The 13,094-nt window shown below is 47.1% G+C and overlaps 1 protein-coding gene across 1 annotated transcript; it reads left to right on the forward strand.

The window, feature by feature from the left end:
* Positions 1–10,072: 10,072 nt before the first annotated feature.
* POU3F2 (POU class 3 homeobox 2) lies at positions 10,073–12,326 on the forward strand. The gene has a single exon (XM_072642902.1). It carries the CDS (start codon positions 10,172–10,174, stop codon positions 11,510–11,512), a length of 1,341 nt encoding a protein of 446 aa, XP_072499003.1. The 5' UTR covers positions 10,073–10,171; the 3' UTR covers positions 11,513–12,326.
* Positions 12,327–13,094: the final 768 nt, after the last annotated feature.

Here is a 13,094-nt window from a genome sequence, read left to right on the forward strand (position 1 = left end):
TAAAAGCCATGAACTGTTAGTTGATAATCAGTTTTGTGCCCTTCTCTCTTTCTGGAACCCTGAACCCTGTTTTCCTTCCCTCAAGTTCTGAAATATTTCAAACTTTGACCTCACAAAGTAATTTCCCAAGTACTTGTGATATCCTGGTTAATTCAGCTTCTCTCCATCTGCCTACTGCTTTGCTCATCAGGCTCCCCTGTTCTCTTTACAAGCAGCTTCACTGGCATCACTTAAGGTCATTCAGATAGGAAAATCCACTTCCCTGCTTGAATTTCTGGTTTTCAAAGAGGTAGCCAGAGCTAAACTAAGGAGCAAAAGCAGAAGGCTGCCTTCACTTCTGGGTCATGAACATAAGACTTTGGCTCCAGATGAAGGGAAAGAAAAAACAACCCACCGCTGGTTATTCCCATACTGCATTTTAATCCTGAAATCTGGAAATGAAAATTGAAATTGTTTGATGTATGAGGAGACGTTATCTAATTAGGGCGTAAGAAATTTAATCTTTCCAGCAGGCAGGTCATATAATTAATGTTAATTTAACGCTCAAATTCTCAGTCATTAATTTTTATTCTCTTAAATGTAGTTTGGCAGGGGCCCCTGGTCCATGGCAATGGAACTGACTAGATGTAAGAGCACACTTGGTCTTCGGAGTAAATGACTGCAGGCCCCCCTGTCCCTATAACAAGCTCACATCATGTATGCATTATTAAGCTGTGTAATTGAATGGTCCATAGTTTGCATATCAGACTATTAAAATAATGTGTTTTGCTTTTCTTTGAACACGTAATGTTGAAGCCTTTGCGAATATTTGGTGATTCTGATAATTATCGCCAGATTACTGCAAATGTTCTCTTCATTAACGTGATTTCTTTCAAGCATTTTTTAAAATGTGCCTACCATTATGAATTAAGTGAGATCTTACAAAGTTGTTTAAACTTATAACAACAAAAAAAGAAAGTCACCTCTGCTACTGGAAAGAAGGGGATAGATTTCATCTCAGGGTGAAGAAAGGAAGCTGCTTCTCATGATTGCTCTTCAAATGGGTGGTTTCTCCAAGCACCAAATTTGGGTTTGTCAGAAGCAGGAGCATAGCATCTGAAGACAGGAGGCTATAGAAAGGGTACAAAAATAATTTAGAATTGGAGGTGTTACCTTAGCACTGTACAGGACAGCAAAGAGGATGAATAAGAAAGCATAGCTTCTCATTCTGGTGCACTTATCTTGTCCCAAGGGGAAAAAAATAAGACCTTAAATTTCTATTATTCAAGTGTCAACTTATGGTACCTTTCATTTCTGGACTCCATTCTCCCATTCACAGACCTCCAGCCCACCCCAGGCCACTATCAAAATCTAATAGGTCACAGTCAAAGTATTTCATCTTCTTGCAATAGTGAGCTAGACAACTAACAAAATCTTAAATATCCTTCATTAGAACCTTCCTTCACCATTACATTTCCAAACTTTTCTATCTAACCAGTAAAATAAAACAAATCACTACTGCAAAATGTGTCTATTTAAATTTAAGATATTTGCATTTGCACTACTTAAAAATAAAGTTTTCCTTTGAATTATTCTTTTGTAAAGCTCTCTTCTTTTCTCAAGCAACTACACTGCTGTGGATTTGTTCTGGGAGAGTCTGCTGTCATCAGCTACACAGAACAGATATCAGGTGCATTTTATAATTCTGAAAAGTCTATCTTTATTAAACAGAATGCTTCCTCTGTGCCCAGGCACGCACTGATTCCATCCACTACCTAAGCACTCCAAGTTTCTGAGATTTGTTTGGTCTTTCTTGAGGATAAGAAAGAGAGGGAGAGGGAGAGGAAAACAGAGAGAAGGAGGAGGAGGAGGGGAGAGGGAGGGAGGAGAGAGAGAGAGAGAGAGAGAGAGAGAGAGAGAGAGAGAGAGAGAGAGAGAGAATCATGTAGCTAATTTTGTAGACGCTATACAGTAAAATTGCTTGACTTTGGTCCTTAAGTTATAGGACATTTTCCCTCATCGCTTCTTCCTTTCCCTTTTCCCCCTCTCCTTGAGCCCCTAACCAGCTCTCAGGGAGGCTGCTGGCAGGCCCTGGGTTGCACTTTTATTTTGGTTGGGAGTGGTGAACGCTGCTCCCAGGGGCTGAGAGAAAGCTGAGGGAGGCGAACTGAGCCCTTCTGTTTGGTTTTTCCTCCTCACTATAGCAACCAAAGGCATCTTGACAAAAATGCACCCTCCCTGGACAATGGCCCAGCCTCCTTGTTTGCTGCACTCTTCTTCTTCCTCCAAATCACAGCCAAGATGGACCACTGGTGCTTTGAAAACATTTAACCATCTCCACCTTCTCCCCTTTCCCAAAGGGGAACCCCAAGGAGCTCATTCTACTCTCTGAAAATAATTTTACACTACAGCGGTCCTTCTCTGGGTACTGCAGTGGAGATCAGGTCAGATCATGAAGGAAACACACACACACACACACACACACACACACACACACACACACACACACTGTAAGGCAAAGCAATAGAAGCTTCCTGCCTGCACTCCTTAAGCCAACACTAGTTAAGTCCTGTGATTGTATGGCTGTTGATGTATATTTGTGTGTATACCAAAAAGTCCTTCTGGTACCCTCCACTATCCTCCTTGGAGGGCAGAAGAACAAAAACAAAAACCAAAATGTAAAGCAAGAGGCAGAGTCTGTTTTCTTTCCCTGAAATAATAATGAGCCCCTAAACCGTGGTTGTGTGATCTCTTATTTTATTTTCTTTTTTCATCCTCACAAGGTTAATTAAGTTCCCTTCAGGAACTGAGCACAGCGGCTATTCATTATACTCTCACTCTGACCTAGGGCATTAATACGATCAGGCCTGTGACTTGGCCGTGTCATGTTTTCATATTTTGCATTTAATGCTCCCTCTGCCTGCCCAAGATTATCATCTAAAACTCCCTGGGAAGTGATGAGAGAGAATGCTCTGTCTCAACCTTCAGAAATCTCTCCTTTACTCATCTCCTTCAGTTTCCCATTCCTTAGTTAAGTCCATTTTTAAAGACATTGTATGTACACTTGTAATACCTATATGCATGTGTACTATTTTTACACATTTGTCTTTGTTAATATTCAACCCTAACTTTCTAATGGCCAAAATCCTTTATCATCGCAAAACATCTGGAAGTGTCTAGAGGTTATGAGGGCTAGGAGGGCACCCAAGGTGTTCCAGGTCTATAGCTAATATTTTGTTTCTCATTCTTTGAGTCCTCAAAGGAAGGCACAGTATTGCTTCGAAGTCTTTTCTCCTGGCTACTCTTCAGGTGTTCCTGGAACATTCTCCACAGAAACATTAAGTACAATCATTTGTTTTTAGAAAGGGGAGGGAGAACTCGGATTAAGGTGTCTTGTATTTTCCTAAGAGAATAGAAAGACATCAAAACTCTGATCTGATCAGGGAGGAAGAATTCTCCTCTACTGCTAGGGAAGCAGAATTAAATACAAAACTTTGGATTTTGTGAGTGGTGTTGACAAGAGAGACGACAGTGGATTTGATGTATATAGAGGAACATAAATGTGAGTATAGAGATACATTATGTAAAACTGATATTAATGGAGGGTTTTCTCATAGAAAACTACTGAATAGTAGCAGAAGATTGAGGATGGGGGGATAGAGGGGGGATTCTGTGGAGGGATGGGATTTAACTCACTACATCTCCAAACATTTTAGTTCTAAGAAAGGTTTCAGTTGAAATCATTTTAATTTATCAAAGAGTTGTCATCCCCTCCTGTCTGCCAGCAATTCACCTGCTTTAAGTCAAGAAGAAACTCCCTTTAAGTTCCATTGTTAGGAGGTCATTTAACAGCAAGTCCTTTAAAAACAAAATTGCATGAAGGCTAAATCTGTACCACCAATCACATCTTGTTCTCTGAGACTTCAATATAAATAGGCTGTATTAACTCCAAGTAGAATTTATCTCACAGACTGATGGAATTTGTCCCTTATGCTCCCACCACCCTAGTCCTCATATTCACCACTCAAAATTTAGTAGTATTCCTTTGATAAATTACTCAAAGTAATCCCTGAAACAGCTAAGTCTGACTGGCTGACGTTGTGTTAGAAGTCTTCAGAGCGGTGTCTGTCTATAAAATATTCACTTGTGGACTACAAAGGGTGGATCAGTTTTAATGACAAGATTCAGAACTAGGAGGATGAAGGGAAAAGATTAATACTCGTGAATTCAAATAATTTCATTTCAAATATGGAACTTAGAGCATTGTATCTCACTAGTTTCAACAGTGATGAAGATAAAATAGGATAGTCATCCTGTGAAAAGTGGACAGAAGAATAGAATTACAAGAAATGTGGAAGATAGGAAAATTACTAGTAACTTTTAGGAAACTTTCAACTAGATAGTGCAGGGTACACAATATGGATACACAGAGGCACTAGACTGTGTAGCATGATGTAGACATAGAAAATCCATATAAAATATCAGTCATCTCAGGAACTGATAAGCTACTGCACTACTATCCTTATTAATTTCCACTCATTTTGTTTATATTTCTCAGTTAAATGTTTTATTATATCATTGAGGAGCAGAAGCAACTTGCAAGTATTGTTTCTCAGTCATCTTATAAATGCATCCCTGAGGCTGCAGCTCTTGGAGCTTGAAGGCAGTTTTCATTAAAGCAACCAGCTGCCTCTTTGTGTAGACTGGGTATTTAAAGCAATCGCTTGTGAAGCCTGGGCCTCAGTTTTGTCCTTCTGTAGGCCCTTAGCATTTAAGTTCCATTCATGCAATGGAGCTCTCCTTCAAATCCAGGGTCGGTGAGTGAGAGCAGGAGAAATGGACAGAAAGGGCAAGACTGAATGGCTCACACAGAAAAAGTTAAAAAGGGAACTGAGATCAAAACAACCCCATTCCACAATGGTTACATTAAACGTGTCCTAACCGAAATCCTTGCATTTCATCTGGAAAGCAGTAGTCAGACTCTCTCCCTTAGGGCCAAACCACTTGTAAAAAAAAAAAAAATTTCTCCCCTTTGCCTTCCAGGAAAATGTTCAGTTTCCTGTTTCTTTTATCCTAAGACCAAGTAAATGTGAAAGAAGTTAGGAGCTGGAGTCAGAGGGTAACTATTTCACCTCAATGTTAGCAGTTGTCTGCTTACCCAGCTCAATATGTGCAAACCATTGACCTTGGTTCCTTTGCTAACCCCATTGTCCTTGCTTTATGTACATGTGTACATATATGTACACACACATATATCCACACAGTAATTATATTTTTACGTACAATGAGAGTGTTGTGCTAGGGCTTCTAGCTAGTTTATAATATATTACGTCATGTATATGTGTGGAGATTGAGTGTGGCTAAGTGTGAACTGACTGTAAAACATTAATCAGCAAGGACTTTCAGACAAACTGCAGCAGAATGAATTGTGGGTGCTGCTCACAATAGAAACGTGTGTGTATGGGTGTTTGTGTTGAATGTGGATGTCTTCTTGGCATAAGTGGGATTTGCCCGATTATTTTCACGTCAATACAGTCCAGAATTGTAGGAATAGGTTCAACCCAACCTCCTTTTAGTTCAGAAAATCAACAGAGTTAAATCCACTAAGCAGAACCAAAGAAAGAGAACTGCAGTCGACAGAGAGCAAGCATAGCCGGAGTCTCTTCCATGCCATTTTCCGTGGACTCAGTCTCTTGACCTCGCCACCCTCGAAGGCAAGTCTGCAACTCCAGGATGTGCTGTCAACCCACCTCCCACCTGGGAGAGAAAGCTGCGTTTAAGACCCGCCTGGATGTATTTTTATATATATAAAAAAAGTTCTTGGATAGCTGTACTGGAATGAAGGAGATATCAAGGAGCCTTGTCAGTTCAAAGCATTTTAGGGTTGTTTGAAAATCCTCTCCACGTCAAAATAAGCAGCCCTAGTATTTGAACAGCTGCTTTGAACAGAGAAAAGGGCTGAGTTGAATCAAAACACTGCAGTGTCTGCCCGAGACACCGCATCACCTTCAACCTGCTTTTATATGGGCAGAGAAAGGAAAGAAAGGCGAATGAAACCTCTAATCCAGTAGGGTCAGCCACCAAAGAAAGGGGACACATGACTGTCTCTTTCACATCCCGGGTTCCCTGGCACTATTAGATCACCCCCCATTTGGGGGCTAAAACTGCAATAAGTACAGGTTAGGAGAACCCCAGAGTGTAGCAACATCAAGAGCCTGACTGCCAGGGGTTCCCTCCGCCGGGGAGGGAGAGAACGAGCAGAATGAAGGATGCTTAAGAAATAGTATTAATGACAAGGCTAACCAGGATGATGATGATGGGGCCAGGAAGGCGGAGCCTGCATCTCTTCGGAATTCACAGTTCGCACGCCGCCCTCAGTGCTCTCAGCCGTACATGGGAACGTAGAGATCGTTAATTTAATTTGGGAGGCTGTGGGGTTTGCCCCGGTCTTTAGTTTGATGATTGCACGATTAATACTGCGGCCCAATATCCTGGTGATTTGTTAGGTGTATTAAAACTGGTAGGATGACTATGGTATTGTCCATTTTTTAACTACTCTTTTTTTTTCCTCCGGCTTGTAAAATGTGCTGCGGGGGGGGGGGGGGGGGGGGAGGAGGGAGGGAGGAGAACGAAAGGAGAGGGGAGAGGAGAGCGAAGGAGAAGCTTGTGAAGTTCCCTTTGCTGCGACTCTCACATCAATAATCGCTAGTTCAGGTTTCCTCATAGGCAAATCTAATTGTTGATATTCAGTCCCCGCCCACGCCCTAAGAGAAGCCCCCACCCCCACTCCCCAGCCTACTCCGAACTGGAAGAGAGGGGAGCGTCATCCGCACGGGTTCAGGCTTTTGGTTAGGAAAAGCCGGCGAACAGAGGACGGAGGGTGGGGAAGGGGGATGGGAGGAACGGACGCCCAGAGGACGAGGAGCCAAGTTGCCTCCTTGGAAGAGCCAACTTTCGCTCTTACTCCGCACCCTGGAGGCTGAGACTACTTAGCCATTTCTCTCGAGGGGATGCCCTAAGCTGCCTGTAAAAAGCTCTCCTTTTCCAAACATCACCCTGCATACTAAAAAAAAAAAAGGAGGGGGGAGTCTTTTTTCTTTCACCTTCTTGTAAAATATGTGAAGAAACGAGAAATTTAATCTAAAGTCAAGGCTGAGGAGGGGTGCTGGCTTGGCCTAGGTTAGGGTTGAAGGGGAGTGAGAGAAAACCTAGGACCTGCCTCTTTCTTACAGCTGTGGTCTTTGGCGCCACTGGACTATGGGTTCAGCCGTCGCGAATTCTTTTCTCGCGGCTGCTGGTGCTGGAGGCTGCAGCTGGACTATAATAGTAGCAGTGGCGGCAGCTGGCATCCTGGAGAGATGAGCGGGTTCAGAGCGTAGATCGAGCTGACTCTCACTGCTCTAAATCCAAGTGGATAGGCAAAAGAGAAGAGGGGTATGTGCAGTGTATGTATGGTGGTGTGGTTGGGTGGGACGGGGATAATCAAAGCAGTAGACAGAGAAGAAGGTAGGGAAGTCACTAACTCGATAGGAGTTGGCCTCCTCTCTTCCAACCTATTTCTTCCGGCTAGGATCAGAAGAGGGCACAAGTACTGGCTAGAGTTTCGCGGTTAAAAAATTATTACCGTTTATGTTAAAGGAAGTCTAGTTAACCAGTGTCTGATCTATTTTCTTGGCAAATCCTAACTTTGCTCGCCCAATTCGAACCCTGGGAAAGAGTTTACCCTGCACAGTCCTTTGTGCGTGAATGTGTTTGCCAGTTCGCGTGTATATGGTATGCCTGGCAGCTGGTCCCTCCCCCAACCCATTTCACACACAAACACACGTACACACACTCAAAAACATAGAACACGTGGAAAAATTTCAGCCACACTGCCTTGCCGGAGTGGTTAACGTAGTAATTTATAAACTCAACCATTCCCAGAAGAACGCTGCCTCTCGTTAGTAATGACAAATTCTCCAGTCCACTCCATTGGGGTACTTCCAAGATGCTTGGAGGCAGAGAACCACTCCCCTGGAGCAGTTTATTGGGCTCCTAACTCAGGGACAAGAGCCACTTCCGGCGCCTTCGCTACTTGTGCGCTGGGGACTAAGATCAGTTTCCTCCTAGGTCTTTATCTCTCCCTTTGGTTTGCAACTTTTATACATGTCTGCCTTCTTTCTCCTTGCCTCCCTGCCTCCCGCCCCCACCCCAGTTGTTCCGAGAACTATGTCCTCTTGGCTCTTAAGTCTCCAGCCATTCTGATGTATAACGGATATTCCTGAGTCTCTCCAGGATGGGAGACTGTAGCAACATTAAATCTAGCTAGATAACTTTCAGGATCGTCAAAATCCCTGCCCACTGTACATTTCCGGACTAGGCTGGCACCTGCTACTGAGTTAAGTCAGGAAATTAACTGTAAGATGCTCTCATTCCCCCTCATCCCCCCCCCAACTCTCCCTCCCTCCCCCCCCCCCCGCCCCCCGCAGGAGCAACAGTGGTTAGGGCAGTACAATGCCTTGCTGTTTGCTCTTTGAATTGGCTGGAGACGGAGCGGGGTTTGGTCAGATATTGACCCGAGTGTTAAACTATGAAACCCAACAAAAGTTTTCAGACAGATTACTTCCTATCTATTCCTTATCCCACACATACACATCTTCCTCTTCAGTTCTATTTCTAAAATATCCAACGAAGTTACAAGGAAAAGCTCCGGAGACGGAAATGATTGGTTAATGTTAAGAATGTGTGGAAATGTCCAGAGCAAAGGGGTTTCTTCCGAGCGATACACATTACCTTTAGAAGAAGACGAAGAATGGTACTTTCTGCCTTTGCCTACCCACTCTTGCAGTTCCACCACCTCCAAGGGAAGGAGTTTTCCCACCCAGTAACTAAAGTTTTCAAACCAGAGGTTGTGCGTGCACTCCAGTGAGTTTCGTGCATGTATATGAATCTGACAGCGTGGGACATTCATTCCAAGTGATACTAACACCAGAACCTCACTGTCTGGCAAAATCTAAGCCCAGGCAGCAATACCATCGGGACTGCTCCACAGTCTTCTGTTTAGCCAGACAGGACTCTCACTCTCTCTTGGTTACTGGCAGTTCCCAGGAGCAGGTGGGAATGAGTGAAAGGCGCGGAAATAAAACTAGATCTGTAACCTTGAAAAGGCATAGTCCATGCGGGAGGGTAGTGTTCGGGGTGCCGGGGTGAGGGGGGTGGGGAGAGAGATACTTTTCTGGAGCAAAGGAATCCATAGGCTCTGGTGCTAGAACCCTCACTGCGCATCCAAATGATGCAATGAGAGTATGCTTCTCGGCCCTTGACCCTGCACTGAGATTATTCCAACAGGAGTCAGACTCCACTTGGTTTTAGGTTTGAAAGTCTAACGGTGTTTGAATGAGATGGGGTGGGGGGGGGGGGTGTCTGCACGCGCGCGCGTGTCCCCTGCAGGAATAAGAATTGGGCTTCCTCCGGTTCAGTACAACCCAGTCTTCGTCCTGTCTCCCCTCCTACCTCACATATTCTACTGGGAAGAAGGCGTGAACCCCATCCTCCCAATTCTTCCATGTGGCCGCAGTTGACTAGAGCGCAGGGTCTGCCCTCCCGCCCCGCTTCTCGGCGCTTTGGAAACAGATGGGGGGCGGGGCCCACCAAAGAGGAGGTAGAGGGGGCGGATGGGGGGGGGGGACAATCAGAATAAGGAGGAGAGAGGGAGAGAGAGAAGACAGGAGGAGGAGAGGCGGGGAAATGGGGGAGGGGGGAAAGCAGGCTGTCCAATCAGCTCCGCCGTCCCGGGCGGTTGCTAACGGTATCCACGTAAATCAAAAGGTGCAGAGCCAATGGAAGGGGGTGATGGGGGAGGGGCCCGGGCGCGTGCCGCTGCGAGCCGGAGCTGCCAAGAGAGCGGGAGAGGGAGAGAGAGAAAGCTAGAGAGAGAGAGGGTAGAGAGCGGAGCGAGCAAGGGAGAGAGAGGGAGGGAGGGAGAGGAGGAGAAAGAGAGAGGGAGGGAGGGAGAAAGGGAGGGAGGGAGGAAAGGAGAGAAGCTGGAGCAGCGGCAGCAGTAGCAGTAGCAGCCCCAGCAGGCGTCGGAGCAGGCGTCGGAGCATCAGGCGGGGGGAGAGAAAAGAGAGAGGGAGAGGGAGCCCGAGGCGAAAAAGTAACTGTCAAATGCGCGGCTCCTTTAACCGGCGCGATCAGTCCGGCTCCGAGAGTCATGGCGACCGCAGCGTCTAACCACTACAGCCTGCTCACCTCCAGCGCCTCCATCGTGCACGCCGAGCCGCCGGGCGGCATGCAGCAAGGCACTGGAGGCTACCGAGAGGCGCAGAGCCTGGTGCAGGGCGACTACGCCGCGCTGCAGAGCAACGGACACCCGCTCAGCCACGCTCACCAGTGGATCACCGCGCTGTCCCACGGCGGCGGCGGCGGGGGCGGCGGGGGCGGAGGCGGCGGCGGGGGCGGGGGTGGCGGCGGGGGCGGCGGAGACGGCTCCCCGTGGTCTACTAGCCCCCTGGGCCAGCCGGACATCAAGCCCTCGGTGGTGGTACAGCAGCCCGGGCGTGGAGATGAGCTTCACGGGCCGGGGTCCCTGCAGCAGCAGCAGCAGCACCAGCAGCAGCAACAGCAGCAGCAGCAGCAACAGCAGCAGCAGCAGCAGCAGCAGCAGCGGCCACCGCATCTGGTCCACCACGCCGCCAATCACCACCCGGGGCCCGGGGCATGGAGGAGCGCGGCTGCAGCGGCTCACCTCCCTCCCAGCATGGGAGCGTCCAACGGGGGCTTGCTCTACTCGCAGCCCAGCTTCACCGTGAACGGCATGTTGGGCGCTGGGGGCCAGCCCACGGGGCTCCACCACCACGGCCTGCGGGACGCCCACGACGAGCAGCACCACGGGGATCACCACCCGCACCCGCACTCCCACCCGCACCAGCAGCCCCCGCCGCCGCCGCCGCCGCCACAGGGCCCGCCAGGTCACCCGGGGCCCCACCACGATCCACACTCGGACGAGGACACGCCGACCTCGGATGACCTGGAGCAGTTCGCCAAGCAGTTCAAGCAGCGGCGGATCAAACTAGGATTTACCCAAGCGGACGTGGGACTGGCGCTGGGCACCTTGTACGGAAACGTGTTTTCGCAGACCACCATCTGTAGGTTCGAGGCCCTGCAGCTGAGCTTCAAGAACATGTGCAAGCTGAAGCCTTTGTTGAACAAGTGGTTGGAGGAGGCGGACTCGTCCTCGGGCAGTCCCACCAGCATAGACAAGATCGCAGCCCAGGGGCGCAAGCGGAAAAAGAGGACCTCCATCGAGGTGAGCGTCAAGGGGGCTCTGGAAAGCCATTTCCTCAAATGTCCCAAGCCCTCGGCCCAGGAGATCACCTCCCTGGCGGACAGCTTACAATTGGAGAAGGAGGTGGTGAGAGTTTGGTTTTGTAACAGGAGACAGAAAGAGAAAAGGATGACTCCTCCGGGAGGGACTCTGCCGGGAGCCGAGGATGTATACGGGGGGAGTAGGGACACGCCACCACACCACGGGGTGCAGACTCCAGTCCAGTGAACTCTTTTGGGGGGAGGGGAAGTACGAAGGGATTGCTCCCCCCCCTTCGCTCCCTCTTCCCCTCCTTTCTTACCCACTCCCCAGTCCCATTGTTCCCGCTTTAACTTCTGATTGTTTTTTTAACACCCCCCCCCAAGGGGAAAAAAAGGCAACGAAATCACTGGACTATCCTTTAAAGGGTAGCAGGTGTAACGATGTGTTTTGACCTTTACAGGCGAGTACCCAGGCAATGGAGTGGAGTGAGTATCTCACACACACAGAGGGGAAAGGGAGAGGGGGGAGGATGAGAGGGGGGGAAGAGGGAGAGATGACAGGCACCGAGATAAATACCTGGCAAAACTAAATTAATTACCAAAAAATATCTGCCAAACCATGATAAACACAATTGCAGTTTCCATCCTGGAATGAAGCTCATAGTTCGCACATGCTGCCGGTGTTTATTTAATGTGGATTCCCAACGGGAGAGAGGACAAAACAATATACAGATTCTTTGATGTCAACAGTATTTAACCGTAGAAATTTGCACTGCAAGAAAATTGAAGTTTACATGAACCAATTCATGAAAATATCCCCTACCCACCCTATTTCCCCCCCCACCCCACAGGTTCACTTTGAAATTGCCTTGTATTTTTTATTCAGCAACGAGAGTTGGCCAGTTTTTGGCAACTCTTCTGAGTATGTTGACCCTTGTTCTCTTTGCTTGTATGTGAATTTTGGTTACCTTCAGCTCCCCTTACATCGGTGTAACGTTTATTTTCTCCTTTTACCAAAGCAAAATGATTGGCTTCATACAAAATAAACAGTTTCCGATTTCAAGAAACGTGCATCGTCTCCCCAATTTATCCGAGCCAAGTTCCGAACCTAGGACAGAAAGTTGAGTCCTCCTTAGGTTGCTACCAACAAAGTAAACTTCATTTTCAGGCAGTGTTGGGGGGGGGTGGGGGAGAGGGAGGAAGGAAGAAAAAGAAAAATCGATACTGAGTGACTGATTGCTTCATTTTAGCAGGCGGGTCCATTGTGAAAGAGCTCCGAGGAAATGTGGAGGTTAAATACATTTCCAGAGTTGTCCAACAGAAAGAGAGTGGCACTTTGAAGAGAACTAGGGAAATATTTGCCCTCAGACACCCCACAGAAAGTTCTCTGCCTTCAGTTTTCATAACGTCATCTCAAGGAAATATTTGTGCTGACGACAGCAATTAAACTTGGGAACTCTAAAAGAGTGTTTTCACTTAAAAGAAAACAATCCGAGAATGTAATGGTGTATGCATTTATTACCATAAAATACATTTGTGCATACATAGGAGTTCTCTCCGATTTGTGCACTGATTTTATCTTGACTAGCTCAGGTTTTATTTTTCAACTCAAAATGTATCATCCCACGCCTTCTCCTTTCATCATTTGTGGCACGAAAGGCCAGTCAGACTTGGGCAGTTTTTTTCTCTCTCACTAAGGGAGCCAAATTAAAGGGGGGCGGGGGGAGAGAATTGCTATCTTCAATCCATCCTTTTCTCCCCTTTGTTAATAGATTTAAGTGCTTTTCTTGACCTTCTCTTCATGGAAAATGGTTAACTTTTCCAAAAGC

The sequence above is a fragment of the Notamacropus eugenii genome, chromosome 2, assembly GCF_028372415.1.
Source record: "Notamacropus eugenii isolate mMacEug1 chromosome 2, mMacEug1.pri_v2, whole genome shotgun sequence".
Lineage (NCBI taxonomy): Eukaryota > Metazoa > Chordata > Mammalia > Diprotodontia > Macropodidae > Notamacropus > Notamacropus eugenii.

What these genes read in the sequence shown, in the direction of transcription:
- POU3F2 (XM_072642902.1), top strand. Translation starts at nt 10,172, where the DNA reads ATGGCGACCGCAGCGTCTAACCACTACAGCCTGCTCACCTCCAGCGCC.